This window comes from Notolepis coatsorum (genome assembly GCF_963971535.1).
Source record: "Notolepis coatsorum genome assembly, chromosome: 4".
In the NCBI taxonomy this organism is placed as follows: Eukaryota; Metazoa; Chordata; class Actinopteri; order Aulopiformes; family Paralepididae; genus Notolepis; species Notolepis coatsorum.
Genome location: NC_140168.1, coordinates 47332639 through 47357458, shown reverse-complemented (window position 1 = coordinate 47357458; position 24820 = coordinate 47332639). Strand labels below are relative to the sequence as shown.

The window sequence follows — 24820 nt, the reverse complement described above, 5'->3', positions numbered from 1 at the left end:
TTTGGGGTTCTGGTTCTGTGTGAAGTGCCTAATTTGGAAGAAACTAAACAGGTGGGATTTGGGAAGGTCGAATTTCTTTACGAGGACTGGAAAAGATCATTAAAAGTGGTTATCCCTTTGTCAAACTTGAAAGGAAGAATCAGTGCAAGAGGGCAGGAATAAACGATTGTTAAAAGTGGGGGAGAGGTCAGAGTCGACCACCATTGGGTTTGCAGAGACCGACATAGGGAGTTGGGAGCACAGCAGAGAGCGAAGAGAGTATCTTAAATTTTTTACATTTACATTTAGTCATTTAGCTGACGCTTTTATCCAAAGCGACTTACATGTTCTGTACGACAAGCCATCAGGAAGGGCACAACTCTATCAGCTGAGCAACAATGTTCATCAAAGTGTTGAGTGCTTCAGATAATGGTTGAAGAAGTGCGTCTTTAGTTGACGGCGAAAGATTGGACGTGTTTCGGCTGTCCTAACTGGGGTGGGTAGTTCATTCCACCATTGTGGGGCAAGGACTGAAAATAGGCGACTTCTCTTTGATGACCCTCCCGGAGCTTGGATAGGTCTGAGGCGGCCAGAAGATGCAGAGCGTAGGGGTCTTGAGGGTGTGTAGTTAGAGACCATTGACCGGAGGTAGGCGGGAGCGGTTCCCTTTGCCGCACGGTATGCTAGGTCGAGGGCCTTGAAGCGGATTCGTGCAGCAATGGGGAGCCAGTGCAGGTCCCTAAGAAGTGGGGTGACATGGGCCGACTTCGGTAGGTTTGAGATCAGTATCTAGAGGAAGAGAGTTCCTGTCGACCCACACCGGGCCTAAGTTGTGTGTCGTGCCCCTCATCCAATATAAAAATGTGTGTATGTTACACGCCCAGTAGTAGTGCTGGAAGTTAGGCAGTGCCAGTCCCCCTAGCTCTTTGGGGAGTTGTAGTATTGATCTCCTCATCCGTGGGATCTTATTGCCCCAGAGGAAGGAGCTTATTAAACGATCGAGTGTCTTAAATAACGACTTCTTAATGAGGACTGGGATATGGGTGAAGAGATATAAAAACTTTGGTAGTACTACCATTTTAATTAAATTGACTCTGCCCACTAGAGACAGTGGAAGACATGTCCACCTGTTGAACAATATCTTCTAGCTCAAATGGCCTGTTGCTCACATTTCTTTCACTCAAATGTCCACCTTTAAAATGTCCCATGGCTCCATTATTCAAATGTTTGGTGCTCAAATGTCCCATCAGTCAAATGTCCGGTTGCTCAAACCTCGATCTGTTGCTCAAATATCCCATTGCTATAATGGGATATCCCGTAGCTATAATTTCTGGAACCTTAGTTTATTGATTTTAATGGGAATTTACAGACAATAGTAAACATCTGGACACAAAAGTGGTGGTATCCGTCAAATTCCGTGCACACCTAGTGGGAAGAACCCACTTTCAATGATTCAATGTGCACCTCCCCCTACACATATATATATTTGGGTCCACTGGACCTGAAATTGTGGAAATTGTAGGTGAAAACATGTAGATATTAAACAAAAAGTTTCACTGTGTACCTTTGCTATCTGCCTCTTGTTTCATTCATATTTTTCAAGATAAACATGATTTATTCCATTACATTTTACCACAAGAAACAAATAGCACTTGTATTGATAAATGTGATCTACTGGTAGCAGAGGTCAATTACAAATATTAACCATATATACTGTCTATATTGTTTGCAATTGAGATAAAAACATCTGTTAAAGGAACACGCCAACATTTGGGGAAATTAGCTTATCGTCTTCTCCAGGGAGAAGATAGATAGCTTTCTACTGAACGCACAGAGAGGAAACTGGTATCTAACTTCTTGTCTTTCTCTGGAGAAGACGGTAAGCTAATTTCCTGAAATGTCGGTGTGTTCCTAAGTATTTGACCTGAATTGTTATGGCTTTATTGTCCACCAGACCCGTGGACGATGGGTGAGTAACAACAATGAAAAACATTGTTTTATTGGAGAGGGAAGTTAAACACACAAAGGAATGAAAGTATGTGTATAATTCTCCCATAAAAGGAGTTGCTATCTGAAGTAACTGACACTTTGCCCCTCTCCTTTAATGCCAAACTCTCCCATTCCATCAAGGAAATGTGTTCTGCAGAGTATTTCCGCAACGCATGTGTCTAGCACTACTGCTTTAACATTATGAAATAAAGTGATTAATCATGTTTCCCAGTGAGGCTCCAAACTGGCAAGCCGTGTATTTTATATACACCACTCTTTGAAGTATGGCATTTTGCACCGATGGATCTGCTGTGAAATACGAGCACCACTGAAGCTAAGAATAGCTAATAGGAACCCAGCAGCAGCAAAGATGCCAGGGCAAGTTTAGCCTATAGGACAGAAGAATTGTGCTCCAACCATGGCTAAACACAGAGGACAGACACTACTGAGTCAGATGGTCTTTTAGTACATGTACTGTAGGACGTCTCTGGCACGCTCAGCAATGGATGCACTCATCCGATGGGTGGCATGTCACTACTTCTGCCTGGTCAGCCCACAGTTCCCAGCCTGCTATTGCCAGAGGCACGCTGCAATGAAAACGAACTCAAAGATAGATGATAACCTGGCCTGAGTTGTGCTCTCTCTCTGTCTCTATTTCTCTCTCTATCTCTCCCACTCTCTCTCTCCTCTCTCACTTTGTCTCTCTCTCTATCTCTCTCACTCACTATGTCTCTCTCTCTCTCTTTCTCTCTCCTCTATCACTCTCTCTCTCCCTCTCTCTCTCTCTCTCTCTCTCCTCTATCACTCTCTCTCTCCCTCTCTCTCTCTCTCTCTCTCTCTCTCTCTCTCTCTCTCTCTATCTCTCCCACTCTCTCTCTCCTCTCTCACTTTGTCTCTCTCTCTATCTCTCTCACTCACTCTGTCTCTCTCTCTTTTTCTCTCTCCTCTATCACTCTCTCTCTCCCTCTCTCTCTCTCTCTCTCTCTCTCTCTCTCTCTCTCTCTCTCTCTCTCTCTCTCTCTCTCTCTCTCTCTCTCTCTCTCTCTCTCTCTCTCTCTCTCTCTCTCTCTCTCTCTCTCTCTCTCTCTCTCTCTCTCTCTCTCTCTCCCTCTCCCCCCTCGGTCCTCCCATGATAACAGACTTAGAAGCCAGCCATGCAGGGAAATTAAATAGTACATTTAGCCACAGATGCTGCTTTGCTGAGTGGCATGGATGTGTCCTGACAAGAGGTGGTACCACTGTGCCTTGCAGTAACACAAACAGCCCAGGCTGAGCAGGCCAGCAGGCAGCGGGTGACAGTGATAGAGTAGTGAGTTAGAACCAGGAGTGATGCTCTCTGTCACTGGGGTTATGGACTCCGGCCCACAGTGTGTGAAGGGTCAGGGTGAGAACACAGGCGAGGTTCTTTATTGCTGACCTTGAGTCATGGGCCTGCAGGTGTTGAGGTAGTGTGTGTGTGTGTGTGTGTGTGTGTGTGTGTGTGTGTGTGTGTGTGTGTGTGTGTGTGTGTGTGTGTGTGTGTGTGTGTGTGTGTGTGTGTGTGTGTGTGTGTGTGTGTGTGTAGGTGTGTGTGTGTGTAGGTGTGTGTGTGTGTGTGTGTGTGTGTGTGTGTGTGTGTGTGTGTGTAGGTGTAGGTGTGTGTGTGTGTGTGTGTGTGTGTGTGTGTGTGTGTGTGTGTGTGTGTGTGTGTGTGTGTGTGTGTGTGTGTGTGTGTGTGTGTGTGTGTGTGTGTGTGTGTGTGTGTGTGTGTGTGTGTGTGTGTGTGTGTGTGTGTGTGTGTGTGTGTGTGTGTGTGTGTGTGTGTGTGTGTGTGTGTGTGTGTGTGTGTGTGTGTGTGTGTGTGTGTGTGTGTGTGTGTGTGTGTGTGTGTGTGTGCGTGCGTGCGTGCGTGCGTGCGTATTGGTTGTCCTGGACTAATTCGTTCTGAAATGACCTGCCACAGTGTCTATAAATCAGAATAGCCAAGGGTTATTTTACATGATAAACTTCTGATGTGACATACTTGAGTTATTATAGGCACACAGCTGGCCAAATGTTATTGGTAAAGACAAAGCAAAAATAATTATTTTGACCTGCCATACAATTATAGCTTTTGAAAGGAATTATAGTAGAGACTTTATAATGGTAGTAATAACTCACAGGAATGGCCATATTGTATGGTTTATCATGGTTCTTTAGGAATGGATACAAACACGATACATCAAAAGCATACATGCAGTAACACACCATTAAGCCTATAGTCTATCCATATTCATGAGGCATATAATAGCATAGAATGTTACACACTGTATCCCCAGTCTACCAGGTGTCACATACTATTTCATTATATTATGCTATGCTATGCACTCTTAAAGGTGACATGTACTATAAATGTCATTTTTCAGTCTCTAGCATTGTATTATAGTAATAGGAGTTCGTATCAATGTGTTTTAGTGTCTAAATACCATATTGGCGGATTGCTCTGATTCAGCTCAGCCCCTTTCCTCCTCCAGTAAATCAGGCCATTTTGATTTGAACGCCTGAGTCACGTCATTCGGACGCTGGGTAGCGCACAGTGATGCGATTGGCTCTGTGGTTGGAGCTAATGCCCGCCCCCATTCTACCTAGACTAGACGCGTCTCTACATTTCGTAGCTCCATTTCTGCAGACCCCTCTCTGATTGGTTGAACTCCATTTCTGCAGACCCCTCTCTGATTGGTTGAGCGAAGCCCCTCTCTGATTGGTTGAGCGAAGCCCCTCTCTAAGGTATGCGAGGGAGGTGCGTGTAAGGTTATCGAGGTCGACGACTAGCTCAACTGGTTCGCCGCCTTGCTGTGGATCCTGCGGTGCGTTGGTGACAAGTTCGATTCCCTTAATTTTTTCTCTTTTTTTTTTTTTAAACGTGCATTCTTTCGCCGGTTAAGTTTAGGCATGTTAAGTTTAGGCATTGTTTCGGAGTTGGTTAAGGTTAGGGTTAAGGTTAGGCATTGTTTCGGAGTTGGTTAAGGTTAGAAGGGTTAAGTTTAGGCGCTGTTTCAGAGTTGGTTAAGGTTAGAGTTTGTCTTAGAGCATGGCAATATTCTTTCGGAGTTGGTTAAGGTTATGGTTAAGTTTAGGCATTGTTTCGGAGTTGGTTAAGGTTAGGGTTAAGGTTAGGCATTGTTTCGGAGTTGGTTAAGGTTAGAAGGGTTAAGTTTAGGCGCTGTTTCGGAGTTGGTTAAGGTTAGAGTTTGTCTTAGAGCATGGCAATATTCTTTCGGAGTTGGTTAAGGTTATGGTTAAGTTTAGGCATTGTTTCGGAGTTGGTTAAGGTTAGAAGGGTTAAGTTTAGGCGCTGTTTCGGAGTTGGTTAAGGTTAGAGTTTGTCGCAGAGAATGGCAATAGAATGCAGCCTATTTCCGCACTGCAGCTCTCTCGCGCTGCCGCGGTCACATGGGTGTAGTGGCCAATCAGAGAGGGGTCTGCAGAAATGGAGTTCAACCAATCAGAGAGGGGTCTGCAGAAATGGAGCTACTAAATGTAGAGACGCAGACTAGACAGCGAGTGGAAGCCACTTCCTCATGCTGCGAGGCGGAGTGGGGCCCGACGCCTCTGCGTGCGCTCTGGAGGGAGAGAGGGAGAGAGAGATGAGAGAGAGGCAGCACTTGGGGGGGGGGGGGGACCTGCTGCGCGGCACACGGGAGAGGGGAGGAAGGGAGGCCCACAAGCTGCCGCGTGGCGGGTCCCCCCCCCTCCCTCTCTCTCTGTCTCTCTCTCTCTCTCTCTCCCTCCGGAGTGTGTGCAGAGGTGTCGGGTTTCGCTCTGGAAGAAGCTCTCTCTCTCTCTCTCTCTCTCTCTCTCTCTCTCTCTCTCTCTCCACCCCCCCCTCTCTCTCTCTCTCTCTCTCTCTCTCTCTCTCTCTCTCTCTCTCTCTCTCTCCCACCCCCCCTCGCTCTCTCTCTCTCTCTCTCTCTCTTTCTATCTCTCTTTGTCTACCAGTCGCAGACTGTGTGGGCTGACTGTCACTCAAAGTGTTTATGGGCGGAGCCAGGCCATAACAGCCTGAAATCTTGAAGCTGGAAAATGATGGTTTTGAGTACTTGATTAGAAATATAAAACAATGCATTTTTTTTTTTTTAAACGTACAGATGTCTTCAATAGACTAACAGGAATTGTGTAAAGTTGCCCAAATAGTGCTAGGAATAGCAGTACATGTCCCCTTTAAGTAATCCACTTTAAAGGGACAGTTCACCAAAAATGAAAATAAACAAACATGTTTTTCCTCTTACCCAGAGTGCTATCTATCCATCCAGTTTTGGATAATCCATAGACTTGGTTTTGATTTGATTTGTGTCTGTGTCTGATATGGATATATTATTAGAATATTGTATAATTGGTTGATATGAACATAGATAATGTATGTAAAAGCTAAATAGTATATTATGCTGTATTGTATTATGAATTAATTATGAGTAGGTATTGTTGTATTGTATTATGAATTGATTAGGAGTATGTATTGTATTATGAATTTGATAAGGAGTATTTATTGTTGTTTTAATTGTCTGTATGCCATGTGAATGGTGTGAGTGTATAAAGTCTGTAACTGTATTTTACGTGTTATGGACCCCAGGAAGAATAGCCACAGCACTGCTGTGACTAATGGGGATCCAAATAAACTTAAACTTAAACTTAAACTCACAATCATTCACACACCGGCGGCGGAGGCGACCATGCAAGGTTGCTGACCTGCTCATCGGGAACAGTTAGGGGTTAAGTGCCTTGCTCAAGGACACTTCGACACGCTGCCCGGGAGGAGCGGGAATTGAACCGGGAACCTTCCGATTACAGATTGCTCTACCTCCTGAGCCACAGTCGGGGTAAGAGGACAAATATGTCTTTTTATTTAGGGTGAACTGCCCCTTTAAGACCTAATGCACATATTCCTAACCTTTGATAGTTGACTCTGTATTTGTGTGCATGACCCAGCCTCTCCCAAAGCCAGAGCAATACTCTACTGTCTGTGATAGCATCATCAACCCACACCATTCAGCTTCTGCTTCATTGGAAATCAATAGGAGGCTGACATTGTGCCCAAGGTGATTTCCCAGGGATATGGGTTTTATGGTTTAGAGCGGTTTGCAATACAACATAATAAAACATGTTCATGAGTTCAACAAAAAAAAGCGGACCACTGAATTTAGCCAATCACCCGTCAGTGAGAGTGAATAGCAAATAACGTCCCCACTGACATAAATCAGTTGTCCTGTCTGAAGTGAACGCTCCCTTTCAAACCAAGAGGCTCTCAACATAGGAAAATAATACCTTGATGGAAATGTATGTAAAAAATATATATATATATAAATAAAATAATTATTAAAACAAATCTTTTTTTTTATTAGAAAATGCATGAAGAGTATTCTAAATCTTCTTTTGACTAGACTTGTAAGAATCTCTAGACAGAGCTTCTGTAGTGGTAAGGTTTGTCCACAGGGTGACAGTGAAACTCTTTCAGTGATTTATACATCTTTATCTCTTCCCTTTCATCTGCCGGTTGCTATGGCCGTTGTGGAGTCAGAATAGTGGTTTTCAAACTATGGGTCGTGACCCACTGGGGAGTCTCGGCAGGGAGACAAGTGGGCCTGGGGGTGAAGGCATAAGAGGGGGGTTGAAGGTTACATGAGCTGAGTTACTTTCTTTATTTGTCAATGAACTATACAATGCATTGTTTTCAATTGCCATATAGGAGTTTAGAGCTAAGACACTGATCTCTCTCTCTCTCTCAAATCAAATCAAATTTATTTGTAAGGCCCAACAACACACGTTAATGTCGCCATGGGCCGTACATGTCTTCTTTAAACAAGTCAAGAAGAAACATAACAATAAGTCAAGAACAGAACAAGAACACCATAAAGTCCAACAAATTTAAAATAAATGCAAATAAATGAAAGAGTGCAAGCACTCCCAGACATACCCCACGCGAAGGTAAGGAAAAACTCACTAAAACCTAACAATAGGGAAAAAATGCTCCACAGGCAGTGTGGAGGAGAGAAACCTTAGAAGGGCCATTCAAGGGGGGATCTCCCTTCTTAGATGTCTAGTAGTGTTGCAGACTAACAGTTGGTAAGCATGCACTCAAGTGTGTAGTGAAACACAGATGAGTGCATGCAATAGCAACTGAACATTTTGAAAGATTAAAGATAGAGCTGATAGCAACTGAACATTTTGAAAGATTAAAGATAGAGCTGATAGCGAATCTATTTGAGGCACAGGGGCGTCTCTCTCTCTCTCTCTCTCTCTCTCTCTCTCTCTCTCACACATGACACATAACCTTCACTCATATATCTCTCCCGCTCTCTCATTCTATCACATGCACACACACACATCTCAAAGTTGAGTTTAAGAGCATCAGCTAACCCTCTACCATGCCAACAGTAAGAAAGTGCAAACTGACTGATCTTCTCTGTCAATGTATGACTTCAATGTATTTCAGTCTCAGAAAGCTTTCTTTATTTCCAACAGTAATTTCCCATAGTAGTCATACAAGTCAATAGGTAAATTAATATTAGAGATGGTGAAAGGAAAGTTTGGAAAAGCTTGGTCTGCAGAATGGTGGATAATAGCCAAAGATTATCATCAGACTCAAGTAATTTACACCTGAATATTGAATAGCCTATTATTAATAGTAATAATAACATTCACACATGCACAATAATCAACATTTATAACAACATATATAATTTATAACTCAACTTTGTAACATTATTTAAAAATAAAAGATAACCCATGTTCAATTATCGAATGCAGTTTTGGGATACGTGTAACACCACATGCATAATAAATCAGCATTGTTTTTAGAATAGAATATCTAAACACGGGAAGAACATGCAAACTCCACACCTTCTTGCTGTGAGGCAACAGAGATAATCATTGCGGCACCGTGCCGCAGAGAAATGCGGTGATGTGCTTCTATAGCAATTACATAGTACCACTGTACCTCCATATCCTATAGAGCCATTAATGTGTGAACGAGCAAGCAGTCTATTATTTCCTGTGGACTATGACAAACGTTCCCATAGATATCAGCCAACAGAAAAACAAGTTCCCGAGTACTATTATGTAATATTCAATGTGTTTCCACTTCCCAGCTGATTTGATTCCTCCAGTTATTAAATATACAATAGGCCTGTATAGCCTATTGGTCTGTCTGTATGCATTTAATTATATATAATGAGTTTGTGTGCGGTGTATAGGGTTGTGTTTGTATGTGTCATTTTAGTATGAATCTTGCTAGAAAGAAATCTGGACTTCACTCATTTCTAAACCCTGGGTAACGGCCATGGCCTAGACCTCAGCTCCTCTACTTGAAGTATGCAATTCAGTGTAGTAAATAGGACTTTTCAAAGAGGAAATCGTGGGGGGGGGGTTTCAAGGCGAATTTGAAGCATCTTTATTGTTAGGGTTTGAAACCGACCTCAAACGCACGGCACAGACAGGTAGTTCAGAGTTAGCCAAATACTAGGGCATATTTATTTACAGAGTCAAAAAAGGAGTCAAGTAACAATTTCGAAACAAAAAGGGAGACTGCCTTCGGCAGAGTTATCTGCGGCTCTGCAGATCCTCTTGGTGTTGGAGGTGGGGAATTGGTGTTGACGCCGTAGCGGCTCTGCAGATACTCCCCGCTTCAACTCGAGGTGGAAAAGGAGAGAGAGAGAGAGAGAGAGAGATCAATAACAGTCCCACATAACACAGAGGCAGTGCGGTTTCCTCCTCCCTTAGCTGAGTCCAGAACAAACAAAACGATATCTTCAGTGTTCTCCACAACACACAATTTAGCTGAGGGTCAGTGCAAAACAAAAACGATAATCTTCAGTGTCTCTTCTAAACACACACTTCAGCTGAGTCCAGTGCAAGCAAAAATGATAATCTTCAGTGTCTCCTTTAACACACAATTTAGCTGAGTCTAGTGCAAGCAAAAATGGAACTCTTCAGTGTTCTTTAAAACACACAAAACAGAATAGTCCAAAAAAAAAGGGGTTTGGTTCCAACTCACCAAAGCGCAAAGCGTAAAGCGGGTAAACGAGGCGCAGCTCCAAACGGGGGGACAAGGTTTTCACCAGCGGCAATCCACAGATGTCCTGGAGGGAAAGTAGACGAGGCACAGCAACGGGGGGACACAGGCAGAAGCAGAAGTATTCAAAGCAGTAGTACTCAAAACGACCCGACATCGAATGACAGAAGGTCCGAGTATATGAAGCCTCTGGAGCGCTGATTAGAACACACATCAGGTGCGTGATGGTAATTGATACTTGACCTAGAAGTGTGCGTTCGGCAACGGGCCAATCCTCACATTTATCCCCAGAGTGAGTGGAGATGACAGACATTTTATAACATGTTTCCAGTCATTCTGCAAGCAAATTGAGTTGAAAATGGCATTCGTGTGAGGACATTTTTAAAGAAATATCCTATACTCCTGTTGTGTACCGGTAATTAATCTAATTCCAAAAAGCTATACATGTTGGATAGAGAATCGTTTGGCCTACTTCCTGTTCGTTGCTCAATCTTTCCAAACTACACACGATTGTTCCGTCTAAAAATATTTAATAACAATAACTTACTGTACGCTATAAACAATGGTCCTTAGATGACAAATACGATTTATAACAGTGTATTTTAGCTACTGTTTGATGTCTTGACATCATTGTGTAACAGTAGGCCTATGTCACATATTTGTAAATTACCCAATTACGTTACATCTCGAAATTAAACTCTTTAAATGTCGATTGTTCAGTCAAGATTTCGTGAACCTGAGGCGTTCATGAATAATATGGTGTAAACTTCAGTCCAGATGGTGGAGGTAAACGGTACACTACCCCCCCCCCCCCCCATACCTGGGGTCCATCCTAGAGGCAAATCTTTCCTGTGACAAAATGGCAACCAATGTAATAAAAAAAAGTCAACCAACAAACAAGATTCTTGTACCGGATCTCCTCTCTGGTAAACAAGAATACCCTGAAGTGAAGACTCTAGCAGGAGCACTCATTCAAAGGTACTACGAGTCTACGACTATGCTTGCACCTCATGGTACCAAAGCACCTCAAAGGCACTAAAAACAAGATTACAAACATCACAAAACAAACTGGTCAGACTACTGCTTGACCTTACTCCTAAAACCCACCTCACCCCTGCCCATTTTAACAACCTAGGATGGCTTAGAGTAGACGACCGACAGAGTACAGCAAATTGCAATGGGCCTGGTCTACAAGATACACTACACCACTAAGGTACCCATGTACATGTCGAGGTACTTCCCAAAGGTCAGTGAATACCACGACCACAACACCAGAGGGAGTTCCACAAATCATGTGCAACCCAGATTCAGCTCAAACAAGGGACTAAACACGTTTCACAATTATGCCACATCAATGTGGAACGCCCTACCCACAGCCGTAAACAAATGTGAATCCCTACCCACCTTCAAAACCGCTCTCAAAGAGCACCTACGGGAGGCTGCAATTCGAAACTGGCCCCCGTAAATGTCCAAACCCCCCCCCACCCCCTCCTAATGTACAGTTTCCTCCCCCTCGTATGTATATATTTTCTGTTAGGATCTCTGTTTAACAGTACTGTGTATTTGCATATCGTGTATGTCACAAATGTATCAGTACTCCCTGGAAGAAGATATCTTGTATCTCAATGGGACATTCCTGGATAAATAAAGGATAAATAAAATAAAATACTGTATATCTGTATGTCATGTATGTCATAAATGTCATTATGAATTGAAAATGGGGGACCCCGATGTAAACAAGACGAAAGTCTTTCTCTGGTCTGCATCCCCTGACCTGTACTGTATTGTACCCATTCTGCAATCTGTTAATAAAGTTTTCAATCAAATTCAATCAATCAATCAATCAATCCATTACAAACCATGGTAAACCATGGTGTTATCATATTCCACAGGAAGGATAGTAGGATAAAACTAACTGTGTCTTAACACATGATTTGTCATTGTTTAAAGGGGGGCATGGTGGGAGAGGGAGAGAGAAAGGGGGCGTCGTTGTTACATAATTCCCTGTCGTCCTGGTCCACCTGTTACTCGGAATGGGCGGCTGACAACTTCCACAACGCCTTTCAGAACAAAGGCATTTAGTGAGGGGGAGGAGAGGAGTGTTCACCGCATCCTCCGCAGTGTTGCTGTGTGTGAAGAACGAGTAGCCTATACTGTCAAGTCCCCGATGCACCAAGCAATGCCTGAAGCTAAGGAAAGAGACACTCCACTCGTTTTAATAGGTCTTTCTGATTTCGTGCAAATTGGGAGTTATTTCAGTTCGTCCACAAAGCACTTACACCAGGTTGTTTTCGTTTTACATGTAGCACCTTCCCAATAGCTTTACAACAGAGTGAACAATATAGATGATGACTTACATGGGACTTTTCAGATAAATGGTTAAACACCTCATTGACTTTGACTTACTTGACTTAGGCTATGGTTAGACTAGTGTATTCCTGGCGTTTTTTTATACGTTTTTGACGACGTTTGATGTCCTATCTACACAGAAATGCGTTTTTTGGCGTTTTTTTGTGGATACGGCTGAAACGCAAAATTGTGTTTGCGTTTGGAGATACGCAAAAAAAACGAGTCGACAACAGCGTGTAGTCAGCACGGAGCAGTTGTTGCGAAAACGCCCATGCGCAGTAGATACCATCTGCGTGCCCTTCCGGTGACAACAGTGTGTGTGTTTGGGACAGAGCTCCGTGTCCCAAATAGCTTCAGCTACCATGTGTTGTCAAGTTATTGTTATAAGGACCCCAGTCCAAGCTACAACAGTCTGCATTCCCTTAACAATTGTTTGTATTGAGCCGTATTGTATTGTACCCATATGCAATATGTTAAATAAAGTTTACATCCATTCATTCTGCTAGCATTACCGATTGCATGAGCAGCTGGCTAACGTGAGCTATCAGGATTCAGACCCTGTTAGCTCAGAGTTCCTCTTTCAACTTAACAAGCATTAAACAAAATGGCCCAGTCATCTATTCACCTTTGTTTAATACACACAGCGTTGTCTCTAATGTTATCTAACTACTGATAGCTCGCGATATCAGTTTTGGTGCTGGCTAAGTAGCGTGAGCTAACGTTAGCTTCTAGCCACAATGCTATATTGTTATAATGGCATACTCCATTGACGTTAGCATGCAGCTAACAATGCTACCGATCGTTTTTTAGACTAAACTATCCGCTCTTGGTGGTCACTTGTGTTGATGTTAGTTTTGTTTCATCAACAAATGACAGGCAGAACACACAGTGAATGTATCCGTTTTGTTTATTGCACTTTTATTAGGCTTTGCTGAAAAAAGAATTGCTGCATTGAGTAAATAGCCGCAAGATGGTGGCGCGGCATAGGCGCCTGCCTTATTGACATTTTCTTTGCTGGAGCTTCCAGGAAGTGTATTGGCACATTCGTTCTGATTGGTTGAAATTGCCTTCATGTTTGCCACCTACTGCCACCTACTGCTTTGGCAGTGTACTACATCAGTGTGCTCTGGTGACAAAAACGAAAAAAAAACGAAAGTGTGACTCGAGGCGCATGACGTCGCGGCGATACGCGGCGATACGTATAAGAAAACAATACGAAGATGATACAAAGGTGTAACCGCAGCCTTAAACCCTTTTGCTCTTTGGGGAGCATAGGTTGTTCTGAAGGTCCAGATTAACACTGAAAGTCTGCGTTTATTATTTTGTATAACTTGTATATTGTTTATATATATAAGATATATATCTTTACGCCATCCGTTTGCATAATAGTATTCTTCGCTCGCCTCATTGGGTCCCGCCCTTGACATTGGAGGCGCCAGTGACGAGCCCCCCAGACATGGTTCTAAGACATGTTCAGACAAGTTCAGACTTGCCCATAGCAGGCGTATTGATTCCGGACAGGTAAATCGGCTGAGCCCTATAGGGATCGGTTGAGTATATATATTGTAGATGTGCAAGCAGCCGCGAGTCGGCAGTATCAGAACAGGAGAAGCAGCAGAGCGAGAGCGTGATACGTCCGGTACAGTTGTACACAGACCTACAAGCGGTGTATCGTTACAGATAGCTAGTAGCTACTTAGATACGACTATAATATTGTAGAGCCATTATTGGCGCAGTATAGTGACTTGTGTAAGCGAAGTAACGTGGAGAAACGTATAGTTAAACCCAGCGGCGTTTGGATCTAACTACTCATTGAAGACCGTCTGTGGGTTAGCTTCCAGTACAAACGAAGCTAGCTAGCTACCATCTATGCCAACGGGCTTTTGGATTAATAGCTATTAACCCTGCCATCGGGTGCTAGTATTACAAGGACCGGTTCCGTACGAGACCCCTTTTCTTCCAGCGACGACAGGATTATCCGACCAGTCTACCATTCCTCCGGAGCTTGGAGCTCCAGAGGGAAACCATTGTCTCCAGCTACCCTTGCTTTTCCCCGTATCGCCTTGTTTCTTCTCACTCCCTGCAGAGCTCCGGTCGAGTATCCATAACCTAGGAACTATTCATTACCGCTGACTTTGATACTCTGACATTCTATTATTAAAGGAGAACCGTGATAATTCAGATGTATGTTGCTATGACGATTAAAATGCTTATAAACCAGGTATCCTTGTCCCCGTGCCGTCAATTGAGTGTCCGCCATTTTGTCTAACTATACTGTCTGGCTATTAATATTCTTTAGTAGTGGTTTAATCTAAACAATCTTTAATACAGTCCGGGTTGTGTAGCCCCTTAGCTACATAGGTCATTCATGAAATCTCTCCAGCTGGTTCGGTGTTGGGCGATTTTCTCTGCTTCCTTCCATGATGTTCTTTCTTCCTTGAGATCCGCCTCGACAGACCTTCTCCAGCTGTTTCTGGGTCTTCCTGGCTTTCTCTTCCCCTGTGGGTTCCAGGTTAAGGCCTGCCTGGTTGTGTTGGAGGATGGTTTTCTCAGGGTGTGTCCAATCCAACCCCATTTCCTGCGTTTGATTAGGGTTTCAAGTGGTTCTTGTTGAGTGGTTTGCCAGAGCTGTTCGTTTGTGATGGTGTTTGGCCAGTAGATACCCAGGATGTGTCGTAAACATCTGTTTATGAAGGTTTGCAGTTTGTTTGAGGTTGCTTTTGTGGTTATCCATGTTTCTGCTCCGTATAATAGAACGAAAGGTTATGTATATAACCTAGTTATATGAGTACTGGCTGAGCGTCTCGCTCTTCGCCATATTGAGATATACCTCATCTCCAGTACCTACTGTACTTCATTAACGAAAACAATGCACCCATGCACTTGACCAGGCCCCGCCCCAGTGTCCCCCTATAAGACACCGGGCATTGGTCACACTCGCCCTTCCTCGGGAAAAAGTTTTCCACCAAGAAAAACTCCACCAAGGGACCTCAGGGCGCACTAAGAGCCAGTAGTCATATAACTAGGTTATATACATAACCTTTCGTTATATATTCGTACTGGCAATCGCGTCTCGCTCTTCGCCATATTGAGATATGGGGCAGAGCAGACGCGTGGCGCGACAAATGTACCCCCTGAGGACACGCAAGCCCTACCACCAGGGGGGAGGGGAGTCCCATCACCCCCCCTTCCTAGTAAAGAGGCTGCGGCAGTCAACTCCACCAAAGTGCGAAAAAGAGGGAACTAGAGACCCCTAAAAACGCACAGCACAGGCGGGACCACGTGTGACACATCACCTCGTGGCACACACCCCTGCTAACCCACCGAAAGGCGGGACGCAGGGGAGGTCCCAGATCCCAGAATTGCCTGGGAGACAGAACCCCCAGTCATGTCCATGAGGTAAAACCTAACGAAGGGACCCGGGGAGGACCAGGAGGCCGCAGCACAGATGTCCTCCACCGAGGCCCCCCCTAACAAGGCGGCAGAGGCCGCCACCCCACGAGTGGAGTGCGCCCTGACACCCCCAGGGGGGGGGCAGCCCAGCCAACGTGTAGCAAAGGGCAATGCCCTCGCACAACCAATGTGACAGGCGCTGTTTTGACAGTGCCTTACCAGCGCGAGAGCCACCGTAACAAACAAAGAGCTGATCGGTAGCCCTGAGGTCCTGAGTCTGGCTGAGGTAAACCCCAAAAGCCCGGACTGGACACGACAGGTGAAGGCTCGCCTCTAACTCACCAGCGTGAGGAGGCGGATGAAACGCCTGAACCACAATATCCCTGGAGTGAAAAGAGCTCCGGATATTTCTTGGCACGAAGACTGGATTAGGCCTCAGAGTCGCACCGCTATTGACACGAATAGACAAGCACTCAGGCCGCACAGAGAGAGCACAAAGCTCACCCACGCGCTTAGCGGAGGTGATGGCCAGCAGGAATGCAGTCTTGAAGACAGCTGTTCCAAAGACGCCTGCTCAAGAGGCTCAAACGGGGCCTCAGACAACCGGCCGAGGACCAGTTGGAGGTCCCAACTCGGAGACAGAGAACGTTTCACCGGCTTAAGGCGCCGAGCGCCAAGCAGGAAACGCTTCACAAGAGGGTGGCTGAACAGCGTAACGCCCTCAAACCCCACATGACAAGAGGATATAGCCGCGGCATATACCCTCACCGTCGAAGCCGACAGTCTATCCAAAATAGACTGAAGGAAGGAAAGGACAGCGTCCAGGGGGCAGGACACCGGGTCCAAGCCCCCCATTCTACACCACTCTTGGAAAATACGCCACCTACCCGCGTAACCCGCGATAGTGGAGGGAGCATGCACGTTCCGGTTGGTGTCGACCACAGAAGGGTCTATCCCCTCCAGACTCACCCTCTCAACAGCCAAACCATCAGCGGCTGGCCCAGCACAGGGAACTGCCACAGAGATCCGTGCGCCTGAGAGAGGGCCCGCGACGACCAAGGAACAGGCCACGGCGGGGCTATCAAGAGTTGGATCATTCAGGACCGGGAACCACACAGCTGTGCCCCGGTCTGGCGCGATCAGGACCAAGGTCCTGCTCTCCCGACGTATCCACACCAACAACTGACCTATCAGATGTATGGGGGGAAAAACGTACAGAATCCCGGGCGGCCACGGAATCGGTCCCAGACCTGCCCGACTATGTCCGGACGTAATCCCCACTTGTCAGGGTGAGGACCGCCCCACGACATCACACCTGCACCCACATTCACCCTGCCGGGGATGTGGAGAGCCCTCAGGCTGCGCAGATGGAGAACGCCCATAGCCAGCCGACCGCCGCCCGGTGCAGACGGGGGGAGCGTACTCCTCCCTGTCTGTCGATATACGACGCTGACGTCGTATTGTCCGTCCTGATCAAAACACTGTTTGAGGACCAGAAGGACTGCCTTCAATTCCAACACATTGAATGTAGCGCAGACCGGGCAGCATGGTCTTGCCAGCTGCCCCCTACTGCGTTGGCCCGACGTGTCCCCCCCCCAGTGAGGGAGGCGTCACTAGAATAAGCCCAAGTACTCCACCCATTGACTGGGAAGAGGAGTACTCTACTTCCAGTCTACAGCAAACCCCAGGCTGGTGAGGAATTCCACCACCTGCTTGGTATGAGACCTGACGATCTACCTTGACCGCTAAGGACCAGAACGTCGTCAGGGCAGAATACACTTCGTAACCCCTGACGACGCAGAGGCCCCAGTGCGGCCTCCACGCACTTGGTGAAGATGTGGGGAGCCAGAGAATAGCCGAACGGCAGCTTCTGGTACTCATACGCTAAACCCTGCAAAGGAAGCGTAGGTAAGCCCTAGGATGGAAGATCGGGGATGCGAAACGCATCCTACAGGTCTATGGAGGAGAACCAGGCCCCCACCTGACAGTGTTCAACAGGTGGGAGACGGTCCAAAATGCTGAACCTTCCATGGGACAGGTCCAGCATGGGTCTGACACCCCCCCCTCCCGATTTCTCGGGCACCAGAGAATACCGGGAGGAAACGCCACGACGATGGCTTGCTTCGCCCACAGAGATTGGATCTCGTTGACCAGAGCTGTCACTGCTGGTGACCCTGACAATAGGATCTGTACCAAACCTGAAAACGGGTGGGGTTGTGTAATCACAAATCCCCGCCTCAGCGTTCTCTCCATCCACCTCGACATATGGTACTGCTGTAGCCATATGTGATGATACTCCCAAAACGCACCCGCCGCCATTTGGCGCTGGTCCGCTAGGAACTGTAGATAGGCGGCCCGGTCCCATCCGCTGTGCGTAGCCAACCCTGGACCCGCTAACCGTGCGAGCAGAGCGTTCCGTGGAGTCGGGACATCGGACCCTGACACTACCCACGAGGCAATCGCACCCAAGAGGGGACCCCGACAGAAAGGGCCGGTTTGATACGGGGGAAGCTGACATCATACTAGGTGACAAAAGCTCCCCCACTGAACACCCCTCCAGCATGGACAGCTGAGGAGTTGTTCTACAGCTGGACATGCAAGGTGTGAGGCCCCCATGGGTTCCTACACACCGTAGCCCTGCAGTGATATTACTACCACCCAAATCACGCGTGCCTGCCAGACCACTGCCAGGCTCTCCGGAGTGGGAGGCATCAACGTAATATCTGGCCTGGCGAAGGCGAGGTCGGGGGAACCCGCACTGTTTGCCTCAAGAGGTCTTGAGCCCCCCTGCTGACAACCTTTGTAGTTGACAGACGTAACACCAGGCTCAACCAAACACAGACGCAGAACGTGTGGCGTGGGAGCCGCTTGACAGCACAACATTCTCACGGACAGACCCAGTCTCAGCCATCAACTGGGTGTCAGCCCCTGTCCCCATGAGAAGCGAAACGTGGGGCCGCTTGCGCTTCATTGAAGACACGCGGGCTGCAGCCAAAGGAAACAAATCAGAGCCCTTATCCCGCTGGTGTTGGGGGGGGGGGAGTGACCGGAGAGCGAGCTGCACACAGCTAGACGGCGATGGTTTTTTAGGGCGTGCTCATCTAATGTAGCCGATCCCTCGACCGCCAAGGCTGTCGGCCTTGCGGTCACCTGTTGACGTTGTGATCCAACCAAGATGTCTGTAAACAAGCGGTGACAGCATCCTAGCCCTCCCTGCGGTTATAGCTTGCAGCTAGGTCAAAGCTAATAACGTCAAAACCTCGCGCGATGTTTCGACGTCGGCTGGCCTTCATGGCCCCGCCACCCAACACCATTTTTGACAGAAAAAACAGCAATTCAAACAAAGTTACTAATCGCTGCTAATTCTATACCGTGGCGGTATAGGCTTAACAGCCCACCAGCCACCCGCCGGGCCGACTCACCTCATGGCGTCGGCCGGGCGGGGCACTGTTCCAACATGCCAGAGGCAAAGGACTGATGCCACCTGCTTCACAAGCACGGAGCACCAGTGGTGGTTGCAACCAGCAACCTCCACTGTGGTATGCACCCATGAAGGGGTTAATGAATAAATGAACTAAAACACCACCAACACACTGCAGAATGGGCTAGCCCATACACACAACGTTAAGGGGATGCAGACCAGAGAACACCAGTCCCGCATACCATTCATAATATTCACAAAAAGCACACCAGCCCTAGGCCTCAGCCCATTCACCCATGAAAAAGGTAAACAAGCCCCTGTCAATACTCCCAACAATAGACACCGATTGACCGTCAGCATGAATGGTTAAGAGGAGGGAAGACCTTTTTTAAAAAGACAGCCCTCAGCGGGGAATCAAACAGAACAGTAACCCAGCATCATAGCATAGCGTTAGCCGCGCGCTCCAGGATAACCGGGAAAACGACAACATTTACCCAGATATCCTGCCCCTTGCGCCAATACACAACACGTCCATGATGGAAAACGAAAAAGAGGAAGGGCGAGTGTGACCAATGCCCGGTGTCGTATAGGGGGACACTGGGGCGGGGCCTGGTCAAGTGCATGGGTGCATTGTTTTCGTTAATGAAGTACAGTAGGTACTGGAGATGAGGTATATCTCAATATGGCGAAGAGCGAGACGCGATTGCCAGTACGAATATATAACTGATTTGACATTGGTGTTGAAGATGCAGAGTTTGGTCTTTGTGGAGATGTGGTTTGAATTCCATGTTTGCTTCAGTATTAAAAATGCTGTTCTTGCCTTCCCTATTCTTGCTTTGATGTCTTTGTCGCTGCCTCCGTCCTTCCCCACGATGCTTCCCAGGTATGTGAAGGTGTCCACCTCGTCCAGTGCTTCTCCGTCCAGTTGTACGACCTCTTCTAAATTGTGGATCATCTTCATCTCCTTTGTTTTTGCTTTATTGATGTGTAGTCCTGTGGTAGCTGCAATTGTGGCAAGTTTTGTGAGTTTGGTCTGCATTTGGTCATTGACTTTGACAATTGACAATCATTTCTAGTTCCAATATATCAAAACAACAAAGAATATCTAAAAAAATAAAAACAAGAAGAAGAAAATAACAGTAGTGCAAGTGATTCGGACAACTCTCAGTTTGTGTATCAGGAAATGTGTGTTGAGTAAAAATCAAGCTGCTCAGATCTGTCAAGAAAACCTTCATGGAGGTAAACCATGCTGAATGGTGGTTTGGCTAGAAGACATAGCCATAATGTAAGCTACTAAATAGTTATTACCACAAAAAAATCTAAATAAATCTGTGACAACTAATATTAACCTCTTAATTATTTTCATTGTCTTGATTACTGCTCATGATGCAAATAATATCTTATCCCCTCATATAATATTCCATAATTATGACCCAAAGCCCAGTCCCAACCTGACCTCCCTCCCTAACCTCAGTTTTCTTCTTTTATCCATCAGTGATTAGCTGATAACTGAATAATAATAATAATAATAATAATAATAATAATAATAATAATAATAATAATAATAATAATAATAATAATAATAATAATAATAATAATAATAATAATAATAATAATAATAATAATAATAATAATAATAATAATAATGATGTTATTGAACTGAACAGAACACACAGGCCTACAAACAGTGTAGTACCCTCTAATAGGCAAAAATAATTTAATAGATATCACTATGAAACTTTCCCAGTTTGTTATATAAACTAAGAAAAAATATATTGCAAGTTTTCTGAATTTTATGTTTATATGCAAATTAGGCACTTCTCCATTAAAATGTGCACATTTATGGATGCAATCAGGCAAAATGAAGTCAAATAAACAACTAAATGTGTGTTATTGACATTGTATTGCCACTAGTTTCATAGAAGACATGTTTAGGAAGCAAAATATAACAAAATCTCAATATCGTCGAAAAAAAGCAAAAGGGCAATTTTGGGGGTGCTGTCTGGCCTTAGAGGTATAAAGTGCCAGACAGCACAGCAAAAAGTCCCCATAAAGGCATACATTATTTATGTTATAACTCGTTTATTTACAGGTTTCATTTAAATAACTGTACTGTAGATGACTATGTTAACATACTGTAGAACTAACATTAATTCACCGTAACCGGTTATGATTAATACATTGATAAATATAAAGTTGTATTTACAATCATTTGAGTTGGACAAAACAATTATCCCTGACCCTCGTCGAAATAAAGAATGAAAACGAGCATCTTCCACGATCATTTCCTGTTCTTTCTCTCTCTCTATCTCTTTCTCTCTCTCTCTCTCTCTCTCTCTCTCTCTCTCTCTCTCTCTCTCTCTCTCTCTCTCTCTCTCTCTCTCTCTCTCTCTCTCTCTCTCTCTCTCTCTCTCTCTCTCTCTCTCTCTCTCTCGCTCTCCTCTGTGCGCTCTCTGATCCACTCTGGATGAAAAGGAGGACCAAACCCGGCGACACTTTCACTTTTACGCACCGTATGACAAGGAATTATTAGGGTATCGCATTGGCGCGCGAGGAGCTCGTTGTCATTTTGTTCAAGTTTAATTCTGCTAAACGTCTGGATGCAATTGTTAAGGCGTTTGGCAGCCACACTGAAACTTCAAGACCTGTAGAGTTGATTCAGCCACCGCTGATGTTAAGCGCTTAATTAAAACCTTGTTGAAATGCCGGGGCGCTAAGTAGACAGTAGACCATCACTCGTTGTTCTGCACGGACACCTTTCGAATAAACCGAAATGGAAAACTTGACTGAAGACCAAGAACTGAATAAGACCTTAGGGATTTGGATGGACCACAGCATCGGATACAAAGTGATAAGTAGTTTACTGGTTTTCGTAATATGCGTCCTGGGGGTCGTTGGTAACATCATGGTGATCTTGGTGGTGCTTACCACTAAACACATGAGGACACCCACCAACTGCTATCTTGTGAGTTTGGCCATGGCAGACCTGATGGTGCTGACAGCGGCAGGGTTACCGAGTATAACAGACAGCATATTTGGATCTTGGGTATTTGGGCGCTATGGTTGCCTTTGCATCACTTACTTTCAATACCTTGGAATCAATGCCTCGTCTTGCTCCATAACCGCTTTCACCATAGAAAGATACATTGCCATTTGTCATCCTATAAAAGCTCAGTTTATGTGTACCCTCTCAAGAGCGAAGAAGATCATATTGTTCGTGTGGGTTTTCACTTCGCTGTACTGCTTAATGTGGTTCTACCTGTCAGATATTCAAGAGTTGGTTTATGAAAACATCACCGTCGTCACCTGCGGCTATAAAGTCTCGCGACACTTCTATCTGCCCGTTTACTTTTTTGATTTTGGAATCTTTTTTGTTGTGCCACTTCTGGTCTCCGCGATCCTATACGGACTAATTGCGAGAATCCTCTTCTTGAACCCCTTGCCGTCTGACCCCAAAGAGAAAAGTAAGAACGGAGACGGCAACGCGGTTAAGACGACGAGCTGTAAAAACTCCCGCCACTCCAACTCCACAGCAACCTCGCGCAGACAGGTGAGTTGAAGATACACTGACTTGGCGCGTCATCATTCGTGGGCATTATTTCTGATCCTATACGTTTTATGATTTTTGTTTGTGTTACACTCATGGCCTACAGATGTGTTACATATGTTTTTATTCCTCAACCATCATGACTTCTATTCAATTTTTTTTAAATGTAAACTACTATAATCTTGAGATGGATGACACCTGAGATAGCAAATTTCAAACCCCCCTTATCATAACAACCAGACCCATTCTGGATTCCTATATGAATTCAAAATAATGGACAGTAATAACTGTAATGCATGTATGTTGGAACGCCTTTATATTACAAGCCCCCATAAACCGCACATAAGCCTATGTATTTATTCATGAGATCCATTGTTGACGTATTGCCACGAGAGCCCCTGTCGGCTACAGTAGTTCACATATCTCCCTCCCCTGGGGTCTTCTGTATATAGGTGACCAAGATGCTGGCCGTGGTGGTGATCCTGTTTGCGGTGCTGTGGATGCCGTACCGCACCTTAGTGGTGGTCAACTCCTTCCTGGACACGGCCTACCTGGACACTTGGTTCCTCTTGTTCTGCCGCAGCTGCGTCTACCTCAACAGCGCCATCAACCCCGTCATCTACAACGCCATGTCGCAGAAGTTCCGAGCCGCGTTCCGCAAGCTGTGCCGCTGCGGGCGGAAGGGCTCGGAGAAGCCTGCAACCGCCTACAGCGTGGCTCTCACCTACAGCGCCGGCAAGGACACATCTATGGTGGAAACCACGGAGCGCTTCACCACGGAGATGGAGGAGCTCACTGTCACGGACGAGTTGCTGCCTGATAAGAAAATAGTGTACCAAGATAACTGTGTGTATGGCAAGGTGACCTTCAGCAATGCCTGAGTGCTACTTCACAGGGTGCAGGTGCTAATGAAATGGACCTTAACAATTGTTCTGGTGTGAACTAATGGGAGTTTGCAGCTGTTGCTTTCTGGAGTGGGTGAAGTGGAAGAATGCTGCTTCTTATTGGACCTTTCCTGGTCAAGCTGCTGCCCTTGAGAGATGTGAACACAGTGCTTGAGAGATGTGAACACAGTGCTTGAGAGACGTGAACACAGTGCTTAAGAGACGTGAACACAGTGCTTGAGAGATGTGAACACAGTGCTTGAGAGACGTGAACACAGTGCTTAAGAGACGTGAACACAGTGCTTAAGAGACGTGAACACAGTGACGTGAACACAGTGCTTGAGAGACGTGAACACAGTGCTTGAGAGATGAACACAGTGCTTGAGAGATGAACACAGTGCTTGAGAGATGAACACAGTGCTTGAGAGACATGAACACAGTGCTTGAGAGATGTGAACACAGTGATTGCTTGCTTGAGTCATGATGTTTGCCAATTGTAATGATCCAGGACATTGAATAAAATATACAAACAACGACGACGGCAAAGGGGCCGGATGGAGCCTCAACAAAATCAGCCTGAATCAGTCTCATAAACGGTCTATGTCCTCTCTGAGGGAGATGTAAGATCTGGAGTACAATGTGAAGGCTGTGGGTAGAGACACAGACACCTCACACAGTGTGTGTTTTCCAGAGACAGGGACTATACTTTATACAGTGTTTTGATTATGTAGAGATTATTATTCACTCTTGCTGAAAGCTATACTGACAGACTGTGCATGCGTCCAACAATCGTCTGTGTGAGTGACCACAGTTTACCATGCATGCACCATGGGGGAAAATTAAGAATGAACACTTCATAGTTGGCAACGTGAACTTTGGGAGAAAAAGACAGGTGTGTTAAGTGTTGATTATAGGTAGGACTGTCTGGTCTATAGCCATCTAGCACTGTGGGTGTCTGCACGGTTTTGTGCTTGTTTTAATCTATGGGCATTTTGGCAAACCTCATTATTTCACAATATGAAAGACTGAATCTCTTAAGTCTTACACGTAATCGTGAATGTAACCTATTAACCATCTTTATGAAACAGGGTAGGACATTTGTGAACAGTTAATCTGGGCTTGTTTTTGGCCATAGCAATTGATTTTGTGAATTTTGTGTTTTTGGGGCAATTCCATCAAAACCTGTGTTTAATAAATAGTTAAAATCCTAATTATTGTGAGAATTATGACAC

At 45.4% G+C, this 24820-nt stretch overlaps 1 protein-coding gene across 1 annotated transcript; it reads left to right on the top strand.

Moving 5' to 3' along the window:
* Positions 1–21930: 21930 nt before the first annotated feature.
* Positions 21931–23604, top strand: trhrb (thyrotropin-releasing hormone receptor b; the record flags this gene model as incomplete). The annotated part of the gene is made up of 2 exons (XM_084312612.1): positions 21931–22707; positions 23157–23604. The coding sequence occupies 2 exons, from the start codon at positions 21931–21933 to the stop codon at positions 23583–23585; spliced, it is 1206 nt and encodes a 401-aa protein (XP_084168738.1). The 3' UTR covers positions 23586–23604.
* Between the last annotated feature and the right edge of the window lie 1216 nt (positions 23605–24820).